Genomic DNA, 23911 nt, shown 5'->3' with positions numbered 1-23911 from the left:
CAGCTGGACGCACCAACGTCTTGGCACAATAATAGGTACAGTAAGCAGCAGGACGTTCACGATCTATTTTTGCTTCCTCTCTCGTCTCTGCTTCCTCGAGCTAACAATCAAACGGCGCTGAGCAAGCATGACAGCGTAGCGCTGGATTTTGTCGCGCCTAAAGATGTAGGTTAGTTTCGGCTGTGTTAAAAACGAGTATCAGAATTAGAACTTACATCAGTAAGAAAATCGTGGCGCAGACGAACGGTACTGCAATCTTCCAGAAATATCTTCTCAAGTTAGCAATAAGTCCAGTAGAAGATTGTCGAAAGACATACCCTTCATTGTTGTTGATCGCCCCAAAATGCTCGAAGTTCATTCCGAAATAACCCTAAAACTGTCAGAACTGTTCTTTTAATAGATTCAAGCCATACATACTGTCAAGAATGTCATAGGCAGATAAAGACAAGTCACAAGAGTAAGCTGCTTCATACTTTCGTTCTGGTAGGCACCTGCACAGCGTATTAGTTTGGTTTCTTCGTGGGTTGACAAATAACGTACCAATAGTGTTGAAAATAAGGTCAATCATGTTATCAGCGTTACGCCGCATCTGATCGTACCCTTCAACAATTGTGATACAATGATCCAAGGCATCACCCAAATATGTATGGCACATAGAGCTGATCGTAACACCCGTGCCCCCAATGCTCTTCAGATTTGGCGTTGTCCCGACATTCGGGCGGGGTTCAATGGATTCTGCGGCACCTGGACTAAGGGGATTGCGCAAGACGCCAAAGCCTGGTATGCCGACAGGCTCAGACCGGTGATCACGGAGAGCATTAATTACAGCCACCATAGGCTGCATGGAGTTCCGCAGAACAGCAATCTCAGATGTCAAGATATACAAAGACTTTGACTGTTCAATGTCTGGATCAGTCAGGACCTCCAATTCGAGGTCTCCGATGGCGTCTTGGTAAGCCATCGTGACTGGAATCGCAAGATCAATCACGGCATCGAGAATGGCCTGCAAAAGCATACTGGCATCGCATGACTGACGAAGGATGGTCTCGGGTGACGTGAGGCGCCTAACAATTGGCGCCTCAATGTCATCTGCGCTTGTTTCGAAAAAGGACGTCACAGTATTATCGGCATGTAGGAAGATCGAAACCTGTTCCAAAGTGACACACAGTCCTTTGGCAGCGAGTGCAGCATGACGTTCCATGAACTCAATTCGATCCTCATTTGGACCGCCGCGATATCGCTGGAGACTCCTGGCAGTTGTTTCTGTGGCGGTCCCAACATTTCCAAAATGGGAGTTCTGTTTTGAAGATTGTCCAGGTCCAGGACGAACGCTCGATCCATAAGTCGCCTTATCCTTGCGCTCCTGTCTCCCGGAGGGTTTTAATCGGAATATGTCCTTCAATGCCGCCATGATAACATTCCACTTCGTGGGTCGCTTCAACGAAATCGAGCTCTTGTCACTGACCACAGAGCTTTTCCGGTCCCTTGATTTCCATCGACTGATCGGAGTTTCTTCTTCATCTTCCGAATCAGAGGAGTCCTCTTCTTGTATCTTCATCAACTTTTGCAAGGTTAGTACGACGAAGGCATGGTCCGAGTACCAATCCGCTTTCGTGCGGTTAGTGGTATGAACAACATCCTCAATTGCAAGCCGATGTAATCTCTTATGATTTCCAAGAATCTTGATTACATCCCAGCTCAACCCATTGACATTGATCCACCGGCATTGTACCCAGGGCTCTCTCTCCCGCTCCAGAAATTGTCCCAGGGTATCATTGTCCAGCTCGTACTGTCGCATGTCATGTTGTGAGAAATCCACTACCGTAATCTGGCAGCGTCGGTGTAGATCTGCGGGTATGTTGGACGCCCATTCTGACGTGTACGGCGGTAGTGGCTTGGTTGGGTCAATGCCAGGTTCGGTTCCTGGCTGCCAATTGGGATCCTGTGCGAATCCTTCGGGGTGGTATGAGCGGGCAGTATTACGTCTGGCTCGGCGTTTCGTCGTCTCGGTGGAATTCACTCGTGCTGCTGCTGTGGTGAAGGCAGGAGACGAAGTTTCCTCTCTCTCTTTTCCCGTTGGAGAGACTTGGGAGTTGATTGACGAGCGACCAGCCTCGATATCGATATCAGGTCGTGGGGCACTCTGCTGCGCATAATCAAGCGAGTGTACGCTCATCTTTACGGTTCATATGGATGCGCACATCCAGTTGCGTCGGTGGGATGACGGGTTTTCATCGGCTCCGAACTTCAATGCGCTCCGCCTCAATGGTATGAATCCTGGGATAGGGGGTATTTTAGTCAATTCCTGGCGAAAATATGCCCAGTATATTTGAAAATATCGATGCACGTCTCATCGAGACACAACAGCCTCAGGGGAGAACATGTTGGACTGGTGTGGGGGGGATAATGACGTCGAAGGGGCGTTTTTCTGCCGCGTCTGAAGAGATAATTTAGATGAAACCCGTCTTTTCAAAGGGAAAGGCTATAATTGAACATGAAAATGGACATGAAAATGGAAGAATAAAAACAAAGAATAAATAGAGCAGGAAAAGTGAGAAGAGAAACAGAGGACACACAGGGGGTTTCGGTGCACAGGGGTTCGGGTGGAGTAGCTACCTTATCTCATTTAAGGGAGACGGGTACGAAGTACGTACTCCGCAGGTCTACTTCATACGTACATGGCTATGCTCCGTATATCTAGAACTCTTCAACTCATTAAGATTGATTTGTACAAGTACATATAGGTACACGATTTCCATTCCATCAACACTCACTATGCATCATGTAGAAACGCCGTCCCAATGCTGGTTTCCAATCACTCCAGATATAACATACACAATAGTTAAACAAGATGGGAAAGTAGAGCAATAATTACAGTAAAAATAGGTTCCCGAAAAGAAGACAAAGAGAAAAAGAGAAAAAGAGAAAAAGAAAGGAACGGGACAACGTTATGCTCGAGCTGTTGCCCTTGGCTTCCAGGAAGGACGGTGGAATCCCATTTGAGGCTGCTTGTTCCCATGAGAACTAGGCTTAGGGGGTCCGTGGAAGTCGGGATAAAGGCCTGATTCCATGTCCATCAGAACCGCCCGCTGGGGCTTTGCTGATGTCCAATTGGTAGATTTGCCTTTCGGTTTGGTGGAAGGGGTGCGAGGGCTAGGGGCGCTAGCGCTAGCGCTAGTAGCCATCCGCGTCTTCTCCTTGATGATATCACGGAGCTCTTTGTCATCCTTGGTGATCTGAGCTTTGATGAAATCAATATCGTTGGAGGCTTGGAAGGCGGACATGACCGACTCCCGTGGGGTGTAGGGGTATTTTTCGGGGCTCGGAGGTGACAGTGGTGTGATGGAAGGGTCCAAGAAAGCTTGGTCATTCTTGTCCAGGAGCTGAGTAATATCTAGCGTTTCACCATGCGGAATTTTGTGGGGGTGGGAAGGAGTCACACAGTCCATGTCGACTTCTTTACGAAGCACATGGTCAATATCGACGGCTGAGAAGTAAGCACAGGATTGGGGAAGGTCATCGATTCCCACTTGCTGCGAGAATAAGGCACGAGTCCAAACGTTGGCAACCTGCAAAGCCATTGCAGCGCGGTACCTGTCCTCATCTTTGACGAGGTAGCGAATTTCGTCATGAACAGTGATGGCTAAGCGGGCTTGGATGTTGAATTGTCGGATGAGATAGTCCATGCTGACGATCAAGAGATGGAGATAATCGACACCAGACGACTGAATCGCCCAATTAATTCGGGATGTCATAAAGCTGCCTTTGTTGATGAAACGTCGCATGAGCGCCTCGGTGATTCCAGCTCCTAAAGCGGGGGTTCTAGGTCGTTCCTGGTCCGCGAACTCTTCGAGTTTATTGAACACGAAGGATTCAGTACCGCCTCGCCAGAACGGCGTCTCACTCAAGAGGCGACGTGAAGTGCGCGTTCCCTTGGTCTCTTTGTAGAGGTTCTTGGCAGTCTCTTGTGTCTGCTTTTCAGTCAGAGACGGGTTGAACTGGCGAAGTAAAGTAGCGGCGAACTTGACGCCCGCCCCGTAGATTCGGCCGTAGTTGAAGACCTTGGCATCATTACGCGAGATTCCCAGAATCGATGCACTTCGGGAGTGAAGATCTGTGCCCTCGGCTTTGGATCCTTCTAAGCACATGAATCCAATTGCGTTTCCTCCATGGATCTGGAATGGGGCGTCTCCGACTAGACTCGCAATCCATAATTCCTGGGAGTCAACATCGGCTCCAACGAACGAGTAGCCTGTCGGTGCTTTGATCATAGCCTTTAGCTCTGACCCGACACGGTTGGCCTTCGCGTTACTTGCAGTCAACCAAGTATTTTCCACGGCACGTCGGGTGATTGTTCCCATGGGAATTACTTGGGGCAGGATGAATCCGACACGATTGTCGCTTGCGTCACTCTTCCCTCCGGTCTTTTGCACCTGATCTTCATACACCACGATTTGACCCTTGATTCGATCTCGGGCGCTGATCCAGTAGGAACATGATGCGTTCATATCTAGCGCTTGTTTGGCAAGTTCATATTGAGACGACAGGATTCCACGTTCGAAATACTGCATATAACCTTTCCCAAGCGGGTTGGTACACCTGGCCTGTGGGCCGTCTTTGTGGGGGATTTTGAAATATGTGGCTTTTCTATCGTCTCGCAAGCCGGTGTTCTTTTCCTCGGCCATATCGCACATGACGACTGGCTGATTCTCATACTGTTTGACTTGATCACGGGGGACGCGGAAAGTCCACCCGTGCAGATCTGACCAAACAAGAGGGTAGCTGTCCCATGATAATTTCAGCAAAACAGGCGCAATACGAGTTCGAACCGTGAGGTTGATCTCTGCGGCGTTGGAGGCAAAAAGATCCTTGTACCACTTGGGCATTCCCGGTTTCTTTTGCCTAGCTGCCGGTCGAGGAGGGTCACCTTTCTTCTTTCCCTTCACCATCTTGATCTCTTGGCCGGACCAGTCCAGCTGTTGTAGCCAAGGATCACTCGTGTAAATTTCTGGTTGGTCTTTATACTTCAATGCCTCGTCGCATAGTGCTAGCAATTTACTTTGGACATCGTCAAGTCGCTTATGATATGTTTCCTCTGCCCTGGTAAGATATTCTTCCCAGGTCTGGTTGACTGGCAAAATGACAGAGGACAAGTGTCGAAGAGCACCGAAGCTGACAGGATGCGGGCAAGTCTCTAGAAAGTTGGGGAAAACTTTCCGGTAGACACGATGGGTAATGGCAACGTCGGCGGCACAATAGTCAAGAAGTTCCTCCAGTCTGCCTAGGATAGAGTCACGGTCAAGCTCACCGAAGAAATCTCTCTGCGCCTTATCTATGGTAACATCACAGTGGAATTTGGCCACATCACGAAGAGAGTTCACCGAGCTTCGCCCTACCCAAAGTTCTTCTTCTTCTTCCCTCAACATGTTGTTTTCGAGAAGTGCAGCAAGCTCCACGGAATCGTGTTCGTTCGCAATTTTATCTCTCATGTCCTGGTTCTTTTTATGGCGCATCCAAGTTGGTCTCTGCTGTGAACACATGCCGTTGACCGCCACGTGGAGGGACATTGTGTCAAGAAAGAAGTTTTGAGACTGTTGCATATTGTATTCCTCGAGGACTCGGGCTCGATCGTAGCCAATATTGTGTCCAACCACAATGCGGGGTTGCGTGGGGTCTCCCAAGGGTACCAGCTGTGTTTCATTCTTTGACTCGCCGAGTAGCCACGGGGATAACCACGCATACCATGCGGTCGGGCTTACCGCGCAAGCCATGACTGCAAATGAATTATTTTTGTACATGACCTCCGTGTCGAATGTTAACATCGATTCATTGGGGGCATCGACGGGTTCAGAAGTACCATCAGTATGGTATTTCGTCCATCCACTGCGTTTGACCCATTTGCGCGGTTTGGCTGGACAGTTCAGAGCCGCATATGATTTAGCCCAGGACAAGTAAGGTTCGGAAGAATCCATCCCGAGTTTGTAGAAATGCTCGTCCAATGTTTGCCCCTTGAGAGCAGGAAGATCGAATGCGACAGGACCGGCGCCATTTTGAGATTTTCCCAGCAGCTCATGTCTAGCCAAATGATCCTTCGAAAGCGCGACTAGTTTTGGGTCTGGGATGCGACCTTTATTTGGGAAGACTTGAGCATGGACATGGTCGCTAAGCTGTTGGACACCGATATCATTGAATCTAGATGAGGAAGGGACTGCGCCAGATCAGTAATTGCGATTTGGTTGTTTTCTTTTCTTATCGAAAAGCGCAAAAGACCGGGTACTCACCAGAAAGAGATCTTGTTGTGGTAACATTGTCGGCCGAAGTAGAGGAAAGTCTTGTATGACTTCTGTGTAATTGGTATAGTGATGGTAGCTTAACCAAAAGCGGCGAATTTGGTCGCGAGAAAGACCTCAGGGCACCCCTGGAACAAGGAGCGCAGGAGGACTTCCAAGATAACATCATAAAATAAGAATCTGACAATGTTATGTCATGTTAGAAGTATGGCAACAGCCGTAAGGCTGCCCTGGTAGCCCGAAGAAAATCCTAGAAAAGAAGTATTGCTAGGTAATTTCCATATCATCGCCTATCGCTCGATAATGAGGTCTGGGCGTCATCCAGGTCGGAATATAGTTTTCCCTCTCGTGTTGACCGCCTTCTATTTACAGACAACCCGCGTTTGGTAAGATGTTTTGTCGTTTTGGACGTGCCTTCACCACGTGATATTACGATCTTCCAATGAACACCCCACCATTAACTCACTGACCGCTTTCCAATTATAGACAGACAATATGAAGCGGGCTTATCTGATCCATTATCGCCACATGACCTCTTTGATAAGGTCCGGCATTGTCGCCATCACCTGCTTTGATCGCTGAAGAAGCCCCCGATTTTGCTGACGGTTCTTCTGCCCAAACCCATCATAGCTGCCTTGCCTCTTAACGAAATCCTTCAAAATCCTGAGGCTGTTCGCTGGCCACCTATTCCAAATCGTCCCACGTCCTTCCCCACACGGGCAACACAGCCGCAGACGACTTTCTCCAATTCCAGACAATTTCCTCGTTCAACCCTGGCGCAACCCTCTAAGAAGGAGTCATATTTCCCAGTCCGTCACAATGAGCAGAAACCGAGCTGATGTTGTCGACCTGACAACCAGATCATCCCGACAAAATCCCATCTCTTTATCCTCCTCCCCGCCTACCGCCTCAGATCACGCATCCTCTTCCCACCATGGACAATTGCCTACTCCGCGCGGTGTCAAGCGCCGTCGTAATTGGAGCGATGAACACGGTGATTCCGTCGCATCCTCCTCTTCGACGCTCTCCGAAGCCGAGCCCATCGAAACGATCGATATGACCGACGACTCAGCCGCGGCCTCCCTGGCTCGAACAGTCGCCAAACAGAGGGAGGATGCGATTAAAGCGCAGGCATCGGAAGAGAACAATTCAAACCTCTCCGCTATACTCGCTTACAAATGCCCCATTTGCATGGAGACGCCCGTGGACGCAACGAGCACCTCATGTGGTATGTTCTTGATTCTACAATATATAGGTTTGGGGTATGTTAGGGCTTTAACTAACTTATCATGTTCAGGGCATCTCTTTTGTCACAAGTGCATCATCGACTGCTTGAAGATGAGCGAACAAACACGCGGCGGTGACTCTTCGAAACAATATAAGGGTACCTGCCCGGTGTGCCGCACACCGATCTCGCGAAAGGAGACGCCTGGGAAGGCTAAGAATCTCATCCCGCTATTGTTTCTAACGAAAAAGCGAGGTGATCTTCCCGTATCGGGCACGTAGTGCCTTTGGATCGGATTTTCCCTTGGCCCTTCAAATCTTTGTTTTTATATTAACTCTTGCGGCATTGCGACTCGGAGCATGGTAATGGGTGGTGGTACATGCCCTTTTTTCCCTTTTTCTTTTGCATAAGCGATTTACGTCTGTGGTTAACGGCCTGGGATTGACGAATGGAGTTACACTGTCTACTGACTTACATTATGTGTAGACGTAGATTATAGTACAATCTTTACTTCTAAGCAGACATGCATATCCTATCGGTCCCTTCTTGCAGGATCGAGTGTATTCCGTCGGCCCAGCGCATTTCCCAGACCCCCTCGAACCATTGCATCCCCCTTCTTCCCTAATACTACCTCAATAGCCTGCACAAGGGCATTAGGATCATATTGCATCCCCACAACGGTTTCCTTATCACCATCCTTCGACATAATTTTTCGTCCGTAAAGACGAAGCGTTTCAATACCCATATGCGCGAGCCGCTCACGGTCTACATGCGGTGTCCCCGGACCATCCAGATGTAAGATATGCGTCACGTAGTTGGTATATGGAGGGACTCTGTAATTTCGAACATTTTCTTGCACTGAAGTGGTTGCGGGCTTCTGACTCTGACTTTGATGTTGAGCATGAACAATCGGGCCCCGTCCACGGCTTTCTTCCCCGGCGCTTACAATCGCTTCCACAAAATCAGATGCGGTAAATGGTGCGGATGGAGGCCCCGTTTCTCGATCCAATGATCCGTTCAAAATGAGGATCTTGTGTCGGGCTGGACTGGAGACGATGCTTTTGCCTACGCCTCGCAGGACGATGGCAGGGATGATTGATGTGTAGAGAGATCCGATGCTGTAGATAATGGCCTGGGAATCGTTTATTGCTTCCAGCACGCGCGGATTCGCGGGTGGTCGGATCTCCTGGCCGTAGGGATTGATGTACCAGATGCGAGTGATTCTAGAACTCAAATCTTCGTTCTCAGTTTTACTGAATTTGATATTCTTGTTGCGGAGAGTTGCTAGAGAGCCGGGAAGATGATCCTCTTCATAGGTGGTCGGGTCCGACATTTCGGAATCCGTGTAATCGACATCGTCTCCATCGGCAAGCAGCAAACTAGGTCTCCTAGAGCGGGAATTATGCTCAAGGGCTGTTGCCTCGCTTGGGTGCGAGATGCTGTTCTGACCGACAATGACAGTTCCGTCCGCAAGCGATGCAGAGATATGGTGGGAGAAATTGGAGTTGATTGCTGGGATTACGCGGACCAGATCTGACGGGACACCACAGATACTCCCGAGTAGATAGATAGCACTTTCGAAACTTCCACTGAACAGCCGGGCGGCGGTCAGGAAAAGATTTCCCACACTTGCGGAGGTAAAGTCAAAAGTTGATGATGGTGGTCGGGCTCGTTTCAAGATTTCCAGGTTTAATACATTGAAGAATGAGCGTATCAACTCTTTCTTTGCAGGGGTAATAGCTGTCCATAGCCCCGATGTGCCGTCAACGATGGACTGCCATTCATTGGTTGCGATGCCTGCTTCCGCAGGCAGCCGATGGTTAAACAATGCCTTAACTGCTGACCTCTCAGAGTTTGCTGGCGAATCCGGAATCAGGCGTACCAATCGACCTGTCCGACAAGTTAGCACGCGAGTTAGGGAAGATCCAAGGTGTTGGGCATACTCCGAACATCACCGATCCCAGGCCCTCCGAATATTCGAATCAACTCGGAAGAGGATCCTCCGTTATCACTGATTGGAATGATGTAGCTAAGTGGACAATTCTTGCTTTCACGGACCGCGTTGAATACATCGACGAGATTGTTCGCCGCGCTTCCTCCTGATATGACAACAATCCCTCTATTGGTCGCCATGGTCAAATACTTGTTCTGCTATTTTCAACAGGTGACAAGCTTCAAATTCGATGCAAAGCCACTAACAAATATCAAAGGGTGTTTGGATAGCGAAATGAAATTTAAGACATTGAGACAATTGGGGCACGTCTGGGCCCGAACGCGCAACAATGACACATTTCCATAAACGGCGACAACCCCAAAACGGCCAACTCCGCCCTAACCAGTCGGACTTATACGATTAAAAATATTTTATATAAATAACTGCTAGATTCAAATGGGACAGTAGCACAGAAAGTCTCTACGCTTAGCTTTTTATCGAGTCAGCTACCTACATGGTTCTATATATCCGTAGGTTTTTGTATCGTTGTAGATAGCCCTATCATAGCCTTGACGGAATTTTTTGGTTTGGGCCTTGCCACGACACAAAAGATGCCGTGGAATGTTTGTGGCATCGAACAAGATCTTATCAACAATCATTCAGTATCTTCAACCCTACCTAACCCCGATTATGGGCCTAGTCGAACAAGATTTCTCCATGTAGACTAACAATTCCCCTTCAACGATATAAGACCACTCTAGATGCGAGAAATGGTGGTTGAAAAAGGCATCTCCCTAGATAATATCACCCTTTCACCTAGAAATTGTTATAATCTACCATTTTGAAGATGTCTATATCTGTCGAACACAGCAAATCTCAGGATACCTCCAGGAGAAGTACGATTGCCAATCTAGACGCCGAGAAGAAGCTCGTCCGAAAGATTGATCTCTATTTGATGCCTTCAGTCTTTATTCTTGATCTTTTCTCCTACATGGTATGACACCTTGATCTAGCAATTGCCAACTATATTTCGCTGAAAGTACTATGTAGGATAGATCGAACATTGGCCTTGCAAAAATCGCTGGAATGGAAGAGGACTTGCACCTCACGTCACATCAATACTATACAGCCGTGATATTATGGATCATTGGCTATACTATCTCCGCGGTGCCATCTAAGTAAGCTGAAAGCTTTGTGTCTTCCATATGCAAAATGCTAAGTCTGGATCCAGCATGATTCTCTCGCGAACTCGCCCTTCAGTTTTCCTTCTTCCTTCCAATAATTACATTTGCATGGGGATCGGTCGCAGCCTTGATAGGAGCTGTCCGTAACAAGGGCCAACCAATAGCCCTAATATTCCTTCTTGGGTTCTTTGAAGGGTTTAGTGTAAGTGACTCGAGTAATACTCCCTAAACTCATTTCTAACTTTAACAAAGCCAGCCGTGATCTTCTTAATTTCTACCTGGTATCGAAAGAACGAGCAGTATGTTTACTTACACAATATCACAGCGTTGGAATGCATCACTTACTCAAAGCAGATCAAAACGGTTCCTCATTTTCCTGACCGCAGGTATACTGTCCGGAGCCTTTGGCGGCGTAATATCAGAAGCCATCACATCGACATCAGATGGCGCACACGGTATCCGCGGCTAGAGATGGCTCTTCATGGTCGAAGGAGTCACAACTGCCGGAGTGAGCCTGGTCGTCCACTGGACTCTACTCGACTACCCACACAGCAGTCGGGGGCTATCCCCCGAAGAACGAAAGCTAGTCCATCAGAGACTCCTCCAGGATGGAATCGCCGATCAAGACGACCCAAAAACTCCAAACGCCTCTATCTTTGTACTCTTGCTCAAAGCATTTTCAAACTGGCGAACCTGGGTACTGGTTCCAGGGTACATGACCCTTGTGGGAGCCGGAGCAATCTCATACTTCTATCTAACCTTGGTCAATGACATGGGATACACATCCACTACGGCACAGTACATGACAGCTCCACTCTATATTGTCTCTCTGGCTGCCGCTATCCCGATTTGCTGGTTTGCTGACCGCAAACCCCACACTAAGGGACAGATATTAGCGGGCAATATGATAGCCGGCATGGTGTTTTTCGCTCTTACGGCGGGTATTCGAAACTATACTGCACGATATGTGTTTCTGTGCTTCATTAACATGACACTCTGGACGGGAAACGCACTGGCTCTTTCATTTGCTACCACGGCTTTGGCTTCGGTTACTCGTCATGTTCGTGCGATCATGCTCGCGTGGATGACTAGCGTTGCTGCTTTGGCGCAGTTATATGGGGCTACCCTATTTCCGATGGAAGACTCGCCTAGGTATGTCGTTGGGTTTTCAATTTTTGGTACTACTTTTGCTATCGGGGCTATTTGTTATGGTCTGGCGGATATTTTGTTCAAGCTTTATCCATGAAAGGGCCAATATGATACGCTGCGTCATCTTCGAGGATTAAATGTCTACCTGAAACACTGGATTGAAACCATTGTACTCCGTACGGCGTAATGGGAAATACCAGGAATGAATGTGGAGTCGATACAATATATCAATTTCATACAGCCGTTTATTATAAATCCTATCCCCAATGAAAACAGCCAGATAACGTCTATGTCCCCTAACTTTACATGCATGCTCTGTCCTGTCCAGACAAGACAAGACATGGTCTTTATCAAAATTTAACATAAGCATCGAGTTTTGTTTACCCGAGCTTGGATTCGTGAAACAATAGGCCCACGCGGGATGTGCCGCGCGCGTTCCAAATTTCCGTCGATTGCTTCAGTTCGTCAATGTACGCGCGTTCGTGCTTAGTGGGTCACCTGAGCAGCAGCGGGGGCAGAGCTACCGCTGTAGAGAACGAACAGAATGAGAGCGCAAGGCACACCGACAAGGATGGCCTTGGTGCGGGCAGGGTTGCTGCGGTTGAACTCACCAACCTGGAGGCGCACATCGGTAGCAAGGCTCTGGCACTTCTCAGCACCGAGCTTGTAGTACACCAGACCAGCCAGGGCAATAGAGTAACCGAAGAACTGCTGGCCAGTGACGGGGTCGCGGAAAATGATCATGGAGGCAGCGACAAGGAGGATATCCTTGAGGATTCCAGCCATGGTCAGGACAACAGCAGAAGTCTTGCCAATCTATTGGTGTGTTAGTGATGGACTGGTTACCACGAGATAAGAAAAAGACCTACCAGCAAAACAACGGAAGCGTTAAGAAGGAAAGCAACCAGTGCATTAGCAATGAGAGTTCCGATGCCGAGACCGTAGATATCACCCATGGTAAGACGGGGAGCCTCAGCGAAGAGGGTGACGACACCGTTGGTGACAGCGCAGGCCGGCGCGTAGTAGTACAGAGAGACCAAGGGATCCATCTTGAACTCGGCGGAGCTGAGCAAACGCTGAACCATGACAAGACGGAGGGCCTCGAAGACGATACCGGCAATCTGGACTGTATGGTTGTTAGGACTAGAATGTCAAATATACCAGATAACCATATCACATACTGAGGAAGCCGACCATCTCGAACTTGATCTCGCCGAACGAGGCAATCACAACACCGACAACAATGAGAGCCACATTGCCGAGAGTCTTCAAGTTGGTAGGAGCGATTCCGAAAGCCCAGGTGGCCAAAAGGGTCGCAACAGCGTTGGTGGCCTAAAGAAACATGGTATTAGTCTTGAGTCGAACCTAGAATTTGAGAGTGGACGGAGATCGGATTAAATCAAAATTCCCGGTTCGAACGCACCTTAAGCATCTGGATGAAGGAAACACTCAGGTAGAGGTATGCCAAGTTACCGCAGATCAGACTCAAACTGAACATGACACCAATGGGCACAATGGCGCGTCTGTACACACAAATCCACCGGTTAGCGATCGAGAATTCGGGTCGGATTGCAGTCATGCTAGCTATTCCATATTGCGTTATCGGGGTTGCTCACGTATAGGTGGCCGGGTTCATAGGAACCTTGTGGCGCGAATCAAGCACGGTAGTGAACCGGGCGAGAATCTGGGTCATCGCCGTGGCGAAGACCATGTGCCAGGTGGTCAAGAAGAGCGCTGGTATCTCATATTAGTAATTTATTCCTCCGGACGCGGTTAAATATTGACTTGGCGGCGGAGGGACTCACGGAAGTCTAGAAGCAATCAAAGTTAGCTCAGTCCCAAGCGAATAATAGGGGATTAGAGAGAAGGGGTTCATACTGAACTTGGCACTTGAGAGAACCCATTTGTTGAACAGGATGACGCTGGAACTCAGAGCAATCCACAGGCTAAAAAAAGTTGTTAGTTTAATACTCGAGTCTTTCACGTAGAATTATTGTTACGTACGCAATGTAGAAGCCGGGGTGGAGGCCGTTGTCCTTAGGGGCTTCAGAGCCACCCTCGAGCTTACGCTCATCCTGTGACGAGCGACCGTTTGCCATAATGAAAAATCAAAAAAAAAAAAAAAAAACAGTATAAAGGAATGACTGTGGTGAGTAGGGAAAAGTGGTTTGAAAGGGAGATGATAAGGGGAAAGAAACGATTTATGAACGATCGGCAGTTTACACCCTTATGGAGACAACTACGGGTCACTTCCAATCACAGGGCCGTTTCAACGGGTGTGTCCCCCCAGTGTTTTAATGTACACGTAATCCCCCCAGTCCCTGAGCTCAAGTTCTCAAGTTTCAGGGTACAGAGTATTGAAGATCGAGATTTTTCGGGTTTATCCCTGTCGATCACAGCACAGCCCACTGTCTTTTTTCTTTTCTTTTTCATGTTTAGCGTATCACGTCTTTATGAGGACCAAATTAGGGTCAATTTAAAGTCAATCTGCCAAGAATTCAGGGAAATGACTCTAGCGCTGAGACAAAGATAATAAAAAAAAAGAAATTAACCAATCACAATAAAGAATGCACATAAGCACATCGAAGAGCCTAGAGTATGTACTTTTTTTGGTAGAACGTTGGACGAGGTTGTAATTATGGTAATCACGTGATGGAGATGGATGTTGATTTTTGGTGATACAATTATCACCTAAAGACGTCCCTGCCTCTTACGGGTGCTACAATCATCCCGATAAACAAACTCAGCAGGTCCACATTGTCAAAACTTCCAACATGACAGATTCAAAGACCACAGCGGATTCTCAAATCAATCATGCCGAGTCCTTGAAATATTGGAACAGCGTCCCAGCCACCACGGCTAGCATGCTGGGCGAGTTCCCTTCAGTGTCACGCATTGACCTACAAGGGTCTAAAACTTTCCTGGCCAAGATCCGTCGTTTAATACCGGGTGTTCAATCCCAAGGCAAATTCCACCAAGGTGTGGACTGCGGCGCTGGCGTCGGCCGCGTGACAGAGGGCTTCTTGAGCCATGTCTGTGACGTGGTAGATGCAGTAGAGCCAATAGCCAAGTTCACACAAGTGATGAAGGACAGCCAATTGAAACGAGACGGCATCCTTGGAACCATCTACACGCGTGGCCTTGAAGATTGGACCCCAGAGAAGAAATACGATTTGATCTGGGTCCAGTGGTGTGTGGGCCATCTCACGGATTCACAGCTCATTGACTATACCGTGCGGTGTCGGAAGTCCTTGACTGAAACCGGCCTGATGGTTCTGAAGGAAAACTTGTCTACCCATTTCTCTGGAGAGGATATGTACGACAGTGAAGATAGCAGTGTCACAAGGACAGATGCGAAATTCAGAAAGGTCTTCGAGGCGGCCGGCATGGATATCGTCAAGTCGGAACTCCAGAAGGGATTCCCGTCGTCTCTTAATATGATGCCTGTGCAGTTCTATGCCTTGCGGCCGAAGACAACCAACTAGTCCGGTTTTGTGTCTCTTGTGTCTCTCTTTTGCCTGATCTTTGAAGATCCAAAATGCCAGATTTGGTCCACGGGTTTCGGCGGACTTTTATCATTAATCGGATGGGGACTTTTGATGGATGCTTGCTCGCTGCAATGCGTTGATTCATATCTTTAATCGCCAACTTCGCATGGATGTTTGATCCCATCTATTGACCGTTATGTACATATATAACCACTTTCTTCGATGCCCACTGTCGTATGAAACAAAATCAAAATTGATACAGAGCGTCGGACTCCGCAACAAAAGGAGAAATTTTAAGTCGTCCACCAGAAACCACATCCCTGTTCAATTTCCCTGGGGGAGTCCACACAACTTCGGCAACGTTTGTTCGCGGCCGAGACACACCACACCCAGTATCATCTCTATGATGAACCACCAATAGGTCCGGTCGACACCCCTGCTTTACACATAAACCGGAATGGGATGGCGAGAGCCCAATAGCTGCCCTAGCTCGTGTCGAGACACATTCATAGAGTAAGTCAGCATCCGCCTGGCTTCCAGCCTGGTAAATCCCCACGCCGAGACAAGCTAGCGATAACGGATCAGGTAATCCCCATGGGGTAAATGAATTTCCGACATTGTTCACCCCGATCACGGCATCCAGGTTGTATTTCCGGATCATCTCTAGGACATGTAGAGTGCCTCTCGGGCGATCGTGTGATGGTTTGCAGTCCCCACTCGTTTTAGGAGGTGATGCCATGTACATATCGCTTGTCGGCAGACCTACAAAGCTGACTGGGAGTTCATTCTCGTGGATTTCAGTTGCCAGTCGGGCCCATTCGTTCTCCGTGAGCAGTGTCAGCCGTGTGCAATGGCCAAGCATGACACGCTTGTCTGTTGAGTAGGTAGTCCAGCTTCGCTGTTTGAGGGTTTGTAAGACATGCCAGACTAGAGCCTCTTTGTTTGAATCGAGGTTGTAGTCGAGATGGAAGTCGATGTGTTTGTTCAGCTGTAAGGCACGATCAATCGCCCATTCGATGTTTTGTTTTGCAGCGTCGGGACTGGATTCGACGTATGGTGTTGTCCCGATGACATCGATTTGCGAATATTTCTGAAGAGCAGTTTCCAGAAAAGCCATGTTTTGTTCTCCATGTTCAGTAGAGAATATAGGATCTTGCGCAAAACAGACGATTTGGATATCGCAAGAATCCTTCCATTGGTTTTTCAATGCAACACCAGCTTCTAAACAAATAAGCTGCACTGTATGGTCTACCTCCACAAATGCCCTCATTGAAGTGACACCCGATGCAACAGACTCAGCAAGAAGCCATTCTCCCCTTCTAATGAGGTCAGAATTGCCGAATTGTTGTTTGGCCTTGGTCGTGGAGGATAAAGCCTCCTGGAACGTGCCAGCTGTAGGTAGAAATGGGGCATATTCAGGTGCGCTGTGAATAAAGGCTTTATCCAGGTGGATATGAGGGTGTGTCAAGGCTGGTAGGGCTAGAGGAGACTCGAAATCATCCTTAGTAGAGGGTTCATGCGGGGTCACGGAGGTGACTGTGCCGTGTGGGGAGTCTGCAGGGTATTCAATATGGATATCCCAGGTGGACGGCTCCCCTGCGAGTCGAACACCATGGATTAAAGTAATCTCGCTCGTCAGTCGTGGTGGAGACATATTCTTGAGCAAGTGAAGTGTTGTTTGAGTTGAACCCTTTCCCGAAATCCCCCGCAGCGCGTGGGGGTTTTTACTGATAACAAACCCACCGTGGATGACTTTCAAATAACAATATATTCAGTAGGCTAAAAAAGAATGGTAGCCTCGATATTTCCAGCGCATTCAAATTCACAAATATACATGGAAATGCGCAGTAACGAAATACGTACATCTACCCAAGTGTAGATCGAGAGACTCTCTACTAAGCTCCCCGAACTATTACTCGTACTTTCTGGCGGATTGTCTTCAGCATACTGATGACTGTATCTGCTGCTTCGCAATGCCCCGCCCATGGCTCAATGCACTGAATTGCTTCTTTCACTAGCTCGTCAAAGTCCGGAACAAGGGCTTCTAAAGCCGGTGTGGTTTTCGCAGTCGAGAGAGTAAAAATAGCAGCCAGCATTCTAGATGTGTAAAATAAGTGAGTGAACTTCAACCTGCCAAAAAGCCACCTGGAAATAAAAAGGCGATCTTACGCTTGCATTCTGTGCCAGTTTCCGTGTGTTCTCTGCCGCATAATAATTGATGCGGCCCATATGAATTTGCGACAGCTATCGACGCACTTCTTGCAATTCGCGAAAATAAACTCTGGCAACACCGTACTGCCCTGAGTGTCGGCAGCAAAAACTAGACTCGGGCGGCAGATGATGTGTTTTGTGACATAGTACCGGGCGAGAATGTAAGTGTCGTAAGGATGATTTGCGGATATTGTATTGCCGAGGGTTGGTCTGATGGGATTTGGGAGAGAGGCGAACCAGTCCTCCAATTGACGGTCGAGCTCCTCGCTAATTGTCTTCAGAGATGTAATCCAATTCTTTTGGGGGGTTGCACCGGGAGTATCACTGGTGTGTTGAGGCGGAGGGCTGGCATGGAAATTCTCCTGGTCAGATTTTGCATAGAGAGCACTGTGCACACGGTTGAGAAGCTTTCGAATGGAGCACATTGCGAGGAAAACAAGGTGGCCATTTCGGCTATCTTCCGCAATTCGAGGAAAGGGTAATCTGTCGACGAGGAGTTCAATGCCACTGGGAGGGAAATGAAACTCTGCGAGATCGTCACTGGGTCGAGGTGGTTAGTTGAATGCAGGATAATCCCAGGGAGTATACCAACCATTCGAGAATGAAGCAACCCCATGCAATTCGATAGAGACTCGCTCGCTCTTCGTGCGTGTTCATGTCATGTAGTCTGTATCCAATTCATATCAATATCATAGAGGAAACATGTATCAGAGAAGACACTCACTCGGAAATCATGATCTGAACACTACCAGACGCATCACGGATCATTTGCCATGCTTGGATTGGGCGTCCTATGTAACGCAGATACATCGAGCCGTAGAATAAAGCCAAAGGCAACAAGTGGTCCGCTGTAAAGGACGTTATCAACGGGTTGTTCAAGTAGTTATATGCGGAAGCGAAATATTCCATCCCACTCAGATCTTTGTCGGCTTCGATGTCAAAAATTCGTTGGGGATTCGAGGCCACCTTTCCCAGAGCCAGAATAATGAGATAAAGTGAAGTTTGGATGCTGTTGACCTTGGTGTATGTCGAGAAAGTGTCAAAGAGCATATGTAACAGCTGCGGCTCGACAATTGGGAAGAATGGATGGACATGGTGGAGGAACTCGGTGATCAGAGGTTTGGTGACCTGGGGATGCAGTCGGGATCTGTCGATTTGTTCAAATGCCTGAGGTATGCCTGTGACCTGGATGCTGTTGAATGGCCGCTTTTTCTCTATCTGTTTGAAAAAGTCTTGGGGGTAGTCGCCAACCAAATTTTTGACTCGATCTAACGCAAGTAGACTTCCTGTTGGCGTATGATGACCGAAAGGAATAGTAAATGCATATTCATTGCCGTATGCGTTCTCTGGTGGAAAGAGGCCGAAGGAGGATTTATCGTAGACATGTTCCGATGATGGATCCCAATCGTATTTTGGCTGTGACGAATAAATAGAGGGACCCGACCGAGCTAGATGATCTGATGAAGAAGCTACTCGGGCTGAGAGCTCGTTGATGGCATCCTTTTGTTGCTCGATCAGGGTTTCCAGATGGGTCAAACGAAGCAGGATTTCAGCGGGAATATCCTGCACTCTATGGATCGTCACTATCTAGGAACCCTTTGCATGAGTTTGACGTTTTCTACCTGTCGCTTTCTTGATAGACACATTGAGCCCCCGCATCGGTGCAAAGGCCACATGTCGGCTTTTGACCATCGCACTTTCGCTTCCTGTCTACTTTTAGTGACGTTTCCAAACAAAGAATTCAAAGCGTACCGATGTCGACAAAAATTACATGCGATTGATGCACGCTTCCGTGGATAATCAACGGGAGGGCGAGATTCAAACGATTTCATATTTGCTTTGTGAGCAATACGGAAGATCGACGTCAAAGGCTCACTGCGGGGTCAAGGAAAAAAACGCCATTGAAAAAAAAAAGAACACTTCGCCTTAATAATCAAGTGTGCTTTAGTTTCATGTGGACACCCAAAACAAAAGAGAGGGGAAGAAAAAAAAAACAAAACACCGAATTCTATTAATTTACCGATAAGACTTTACTCCTGCTAGTTGAAGTAATCGATCTGTGTGCTCTGGTACTTCCAACGGTACAGATCGATTGCGGGGATCAACACTGCCATCCGGGAGACGTACCACTCCATCCCGTATAACTATATTCTCATGTGGCCAATGAGTTGTGGCTCGATAAGATTCAAAAGCTTCTTTCTTCCGCCTCAAACTCTCTTCTGTGGCTAACTCACAAGGGGCATATGATGCATAAATCACCGTTCGAATCGTGTTGCTGTTGACTGTTGGTTCTCCACCCCAGTGCACAGTACGTGAATCCCATAAGATTAAATCGCCAGGCTCTGCGAGCACCTTGAAGGGTTTCATACCATGATCTTCAAACCACTTGATTTCCTCCACGCTGAATAGGCGGATGTCCTTTTGCTCCCAGGTGGATGGATCGGTCTCGGTGTCGAAGAACCTCTCGGTTACGGTGTTTGACTTCGGGAACACCATCAGGGCTCCATCTTCGGGACCCGCATGGCTTAGATTGATAATGCCCTGAATACAGTGGAGCCCGCGACGGAACGGCGACTGGTCCACGTGGGGCCATGGCTTTAGAGCAGGCTTATATTTTTGGTTCGGCAGAGTGACGTTCAAGGCGTCAAACGAGACGAGTAGCTCGTCGGTACCCCAGAGCTTGGCAAATGCCTCCAATACCTTTGGTTCCATGCGAGCATCCCACATGAATTTCTCATGGGTGACGGAATACCCATTGAATGTATTCACTTGGCCTTGGACAGGCAAGTTGTCTTTGGTCCACGTGGAAGGATTATCAAGATCGAGGGCTGGGCTGAAAGACTTAAGCCACTCCAGGGCTTTGCGCTGATAGCCTATGGCCCTTTCTGTGTCGATAGCATTCTTGATCACGGCATAGCCCTGATTATGAAGGTCATCTCTCCAATCGCCATAGGGACCAATCAGGCTAACGTCCTCAATTAGTCATTGTTGTCTAATACAGGGTGACATGGTGAGCTCACTCAAAAGAAGATTGATTGAGAGGCGGAATAGTGGTGGTGACGGTGGTCATGATAACTGTTTCTCCAAATAGAAGCGTAAAGCTTTAGACTGAACTCGGATGGACGAAATAATGGGATAATTGCTGCCTTTAAGTATACGAGATGTTCCCAATGTGACCCATCGTCCATTTAGGCAATAATATCTAAAAATTCGCAATATCTCAAGTCCAATCTGATAGCCTCCTTTGGCGGGTAAGCGGGGGTTCAACCCCACCAAGTCGGAAAAGCGGCAAGTGTCTCAGGCGGCCCGCTTAACCGCCATCCCCTTCCAGTTGATTTCAAGCCAATCAGTTATGAAAACGAATCAAATCAAATATAAAAAAAAGGGCAGGTGAACTCAAAAGATTCCGGAATAACGCCTCAAAACGTTTCCCCACATCGGAAATTTGACCGATCACATCTATATACTCGAGGACACCCATATATGTTGAAGGTTGAAACATTCTCCAATCAGGTTAAGGCTGGTATCTATCAATGCCCGACTTTGAAGCCATAATAGGCTATAGAGTGTGTTCACTAAATTCTCAAGCCTAATTCATACAGTTTATGATATAACGGGCAAATATTTCGCTATGAGTTCAGCCAGTGCTACGCCTGTTATGGACCGGGAAATCCCGCATATTTGAGGTTGATTAGACCTTTACTTTGAGAACACTCCAGGACTTTCTGGCCTGCTGAATCTTGATACATAAATCAGGGGAATGTAAGCACTCGGGAACTTCGGAATTTTTTTTCCCTCCTTTAAGCTTTCAACTACAGAGAAAAGTCAATATTAATATAGATTAAGTACGGTAGACTTTGGGTTCATATGAATCTAGCAGGCAGATCGATAATTCTACGTCTAACAGACAGATTGGACTAGACTCCCCTGAATGAAAGATTATCCCTGGCTGATTTCACACATTTTGCGAAATGAACTACGGTACACTCCTAGCAAAAGGCCAGCCAGCTGGCAATTAACTTGAAGGGTCCTGGTCTATAGGTATGTAGAGCTCCGCAAAGGCTATAAAGCCTATAGCCCAACCCAACCCAACCCGCAAATGGGCTGGGCTTTGGGCCCTACCTTCGGGCCCACCGGTGGCTATAGGGCTAAGGAGAAGCCTACTACGGGTTAATAGGCCCCCAAATTGGCCCCAAACAGTACAAATATGCCGAGAATTCGGAAGTTGAACCCCCCTTTAGGGGTTTTAAAGATACCCTTCGTTTTACCCCCGTTAAGGTAATATTTATTAAGGCAAATCATTTAGAATCAATTACTCGTTATCTTTTCATATCACGATTAAAAACGTGAGAAAGCGCGTTTTTATATTAAGTAGTAAAACAACATTTTTTTACAATATCTCGACCTCTACTAGTCGAATTCTCTTTAAAATTGAAATATATACCTATATAGCTACTTGTATTATTTACACTAAATTTGAAGTTTATACGACTAGTAAAAGGGTTAGAATATAATATTGTATGGAGATTACAGAGGCCGCCTAAGATAGACTTTAATAGGGGCATATAAGGCCCCTACAAATAGGCTGTAGGTTGGGTTGGGCTTTAGGCCCAGGGTTCGGGCCCATTTATGGGCTTCACGTAACGCTATCTATATGCTCTAGGGGGTACGCAAATCCGGGGGAAATTTGATCCAGAATCCTGACAATTACTGCGCCACTCTCACACTGGGGTCGCAAAACGTCAAAGCTGTCCTTTCCCTGACCAGATACTACCCTTACAAGCTCTGCCGTCAAGAAATATGACCGAAGCGTACGGCGGTTCACGCAAATCCCATAAGAAATCCCGCAATGGATGTCCGCAGTGCAAAAAAAGACGTATTAAGGTAAGATATGCATTTATTGCGTCTAGCTTCGTTCCCATCATACTAGCATGGGATACATGCAGTTAAATTAACCCTTCAACAGTGCGATGAAAGACTACCGCGATGTGGTCACTGTGAAAGGCGGAACCAATATTGCGAATATGAACTTCTGGGATATCCACCCAAAAGAGTCTCTGCACCCAAAGCTTCTGAGCCAAAACCCACGTACAGATGTCCAGCTTTGTATTTTCCTAGTGTTTCTTTTATAAACTGACAGTCTATATACTAGCCAACAAAAATCTTTCCAAACACTACGCCCCTTGCCAGACGTGACCATCAACCTCGGGCAGATGGAGTTGTTTCATCATTATTTGACCAGCACCTCACTCTCCCTTAATGACAAAGGCCAAGAAGATCAGATGTGGCGCGTGGTTGTCCCACGGCAAGCCATGGCTCATGAATATCTGATGCATGCTATCTTCGCGATGTCCGCTCTACATATCGTTCATCTTCGTGGGTCAGGAGATTCAACACGCTCATATATGACACTCGCTCAAATTCATCATGAAAAATCAGTACAACTTTTTTCTTCCAACGTTACGGAAATTAATTCATCTAATTACACCGCCACGCTTTTGTTCTCGAGCATGCACCTGATGTTCTCCTGCTGTGTCATGCATGTATCGGGTAATAAACAGCCTGGCGAGCATATTGACAGTCTGGTAACTATTTTGACTGCCTCGCGAGGCTACTGGGGTCTTTTCAGCTCCGTCCAAAGATTAACAGAGAATATGCCACAAGGCGAGCGTTCATTTCTTAGCCCACCTGGACTCGTGGTTGAAGACTCTGTCATTGAATCTCTGACTGCATTAGCGAATTCTAACGCAATGTCCATGCAGTCCAGAAGAACAACGTCGATATACCAGGACGCTATCAGTCGCTTGAAATCCTGTCTGGTTAGCGGATTGGCACTTCCCAGAATCTTTTGGTCTCTGTCCATGAATGACAATTACATGGAACTCTTGCGACAGAGACAGCAGATGGCTCTGATAATCTTGGCTTATGGGTGTTCTTTGGCAAATTATGCACCGCGCCGATGGTTCTTGCAGAATTGGGCCGCCGACGTGATCAAGTCTATTATGGTTCTTGTCGATCCCATCTTCAGTCTGGAAATGAAATGGCCGCTTGGGCAGGTTGATCTTTCAAGTGGTGAGCTTTCAGATGTTCTGGTTTCTGTTTAATTTCAAGTTGGCGGGAGAAAATTTGTTGTGGTATCCCAATAGTTAGAATATATATGTATTGTCTTAGGTCCTGTTTTAATAAAAAAATCATTTCTTCATACTCCCAAAGAAGTAGGGGGAAATGGCCACATTCACCGACTGCTGATAAAAGTGCGCCTTGCAGAGATTTAGTACATGAAAAGATGTGTTTGTGTAGGATATGCAAGAGAAGTGATACTTGAATAGGTACACTTAGAATTCAAGCACAATCGATCCAAATGGATAGGTGAGTCTTGGAAGACTTTTGATCCAACCAAAGGATGTAATGAAACGGGGACGGCTCGATGG

General features: G+C 47.4%; 9 protein-coding genes across 9 annotated transcripts; 4 read left to right on the top strand and 5 right to left on the bottom strand.

The window, feature by feature from the left end:
• Positions 1 to 63: 63 nt before the first annotated feature.
• N7487_005889 (putative CorA family metal ion transporter) lies at positions 64 to 2176 on the bottom strand (the record flags this gene model as incomplete). The annotated part of the gene is made up of 5 exons (XM_056873636.1): positions 64 to 157; positions 216 to 269; positions 318 to 370; positions 418 to 491; positions 541 to 2176. 5 exons carry the CDS (start codon positions 2174 to 2176, stop codon positions 64 to 66), a joined length of 1911 nt encoding a protein of 636 aa, XP_056731356.1.
• Positions 2177 to 2948: 772 nt separating this feature from the next.
• Positions 2949 to 6456, bottom strand: N7487_005888 (DNA-directed DNA polymerase gamma MIP1; the record flags this gene model as incomplete). Its single annotated transcript, XM_056873635.1, has 2 exons — positions 2949 to 6208; positions 6282 to 6456. 2 exons carry the CDS (start codon positions 6454 to 6456, stop codon positions 2949 to 2951), a joined length of 3435 nt encoding a protein of 1144 aa, XP_056731355.1.
• A 653-nt stretch (positions 6457 to 7109) lies between these two features.
• On the top strand, positions 7110 to 7796 carry N7487_005887 (uncharacterized protein; the record flags this gene model as incomplete). The annotated part of the gene is made up of 2 exons (XM_056873634.1): positions 7110 to 7518; positions 7588 to 7796. The coding sequence occupies 2 exons, from the start codon at positions 7110 to 7112 to the stop codon at positions 7794 to 7796; spliced, it is 618 nt and encodes a 205-aa protein (XP_056731354.1).
• A 251-nt stretch (positions 7797 to 8047) lies between these two features.
• On the bottom strand, positions 8048 to 9648 carry N7487_005886 (uncharacterized protein; the record flags this gene model as incomplete). Its single annotated transcript, XM_056873633.1, has 2 exons — positions 8048 to 9405; positions 9459 to 9648. 2 exons carry the CDS (start codon positions 9646 to 9648, stop codon positions 8048 to 8050), a joined length of 1548 nt encoding a protein of 515 aa, XP_056731353.1.
• Positions 9649 to 10295: 647 nt separating this feature from the next.
• Positions 10296 to 11878, top strand: N7487_005885 (uncharacterized protein; the record flags this gene model as incomplete). The annotated part of the gene is made up of 6 exons (XM_056873632.1): positions 10296 to 10442; positions 10499 to 10615; positions 10709 to 10834; positions 10885 to 10931; positions 10987 to 11044; positions 11102 to 11878. 6 exons carry the CDS (start codon positions 10296 to 10298, stop codon positions 11876 to 11878), a joined length of 1272 nt encoding a protein of 423 aa, XP_056731352.1.
• Positions 11879 to 12267: 389 nt separating this feature from the next.
• N7487_005884 (uncharacterized protein) lies at positions 12268 to 13880 on the bottom strand (the record flags this gene model as incomplete). The annotated part of the gene is made up of 8 exons (XM_056873631.1): positions 12268 to 12597; positions 12651 to 12907; positions 12963 to 13113; positions 13205 to 13304; positions 13398 to 13515; positions 13587 to 13592; positions 13660 to 13727; positions 13786 to 13880. 8 exons carry the CDS (start codon positions 13878 to 13880, stop codon positions 12268 to 12270), a joined length of 1125 nt encoding a protein of 374 aa, XP_056731351.1.
• A 675-nt stretch (positions 13881 to 14555) lies between these two features.
• N7487_005883 (N-terminal protein methyltransferase) lies at positions 14556 to 15266 on the top strand (the record flags this gene model as incomplete). The annotated part of the gene is made up of 1 exon (XM_056873630.1): positions 14556 to 15266. The coding sequence occupies one exon, from the start codon at positions 14556 to 14558 to the stop codon at positions 15264 to 15266; it is 711 nt and encodes a 236-aa protein (XP_056731350.1).
• Positions 15267 to 15516: 250 nt separating this feature from the next.
• N7487_005882 (putative zinc metallopeptidase) lies at positions 15517 to 20550 on the bottom strand (the record flags this gene model as incomplete). The annotated part of the gene is made up of 9 exons (XM_056873629.1): positions 15517 to 16926; positions 17192 to 17366; positions 17439 to 18020; positions 18073 to 18147; positions 18205 to 19050; positions 19103 to 19190; positions 19252 to 19355; positions 19501 to 20445; positions 20501 to 20550. 9 exons carry the CDS (start codon positions 20548 to 20550, stop codon positions 15517 to 15519), a joined length of 4275 nt encoding a protein of 1424 aa, XP_056731349.1.
• A 1779-nt stretch (positions 20551 to 22329) lies between these two features.
• On the top strand, positions 22330 to 23584 carry N7487_005881 (serine-rich protein; the record flags this gene model as incomplete). The annotated part of the gene is made up of 3 exons (XM_056873628.1): positions 22330 to 22364; positions 22447 to 22586; positions 22671 to 23584. The coding sequence occupies 3 exons, from the start codon at positions 22330 to 22332 to the stop codon at positions 23582 to 23584; spliced, it is 1089 nt and encodes a 362-aa protein (XP_056731348.1).
• Positions 23585 to 23911: the final 327 nt, after the last annotated feature.

Source organism: Penicillium crustosum (assembly GCF_028827405.1).
Source record: "Penicillium crustosum strain IBT 35664 chromosome Unknown utg000002l_segment0_segment0, whole genome shotgun sequence".
NCBI lineage: Eukaryota > Fungi > Ascomycota > Eurotiomycetes > Eurotiales > Aspergillaceae > Penicillium > Penicillium crustosum.
The sequence above is the reverse complement of the archived record's forward strand: the minus strand, read 5'-3'. Positions and strand labels throughout refer to the sequence as shown.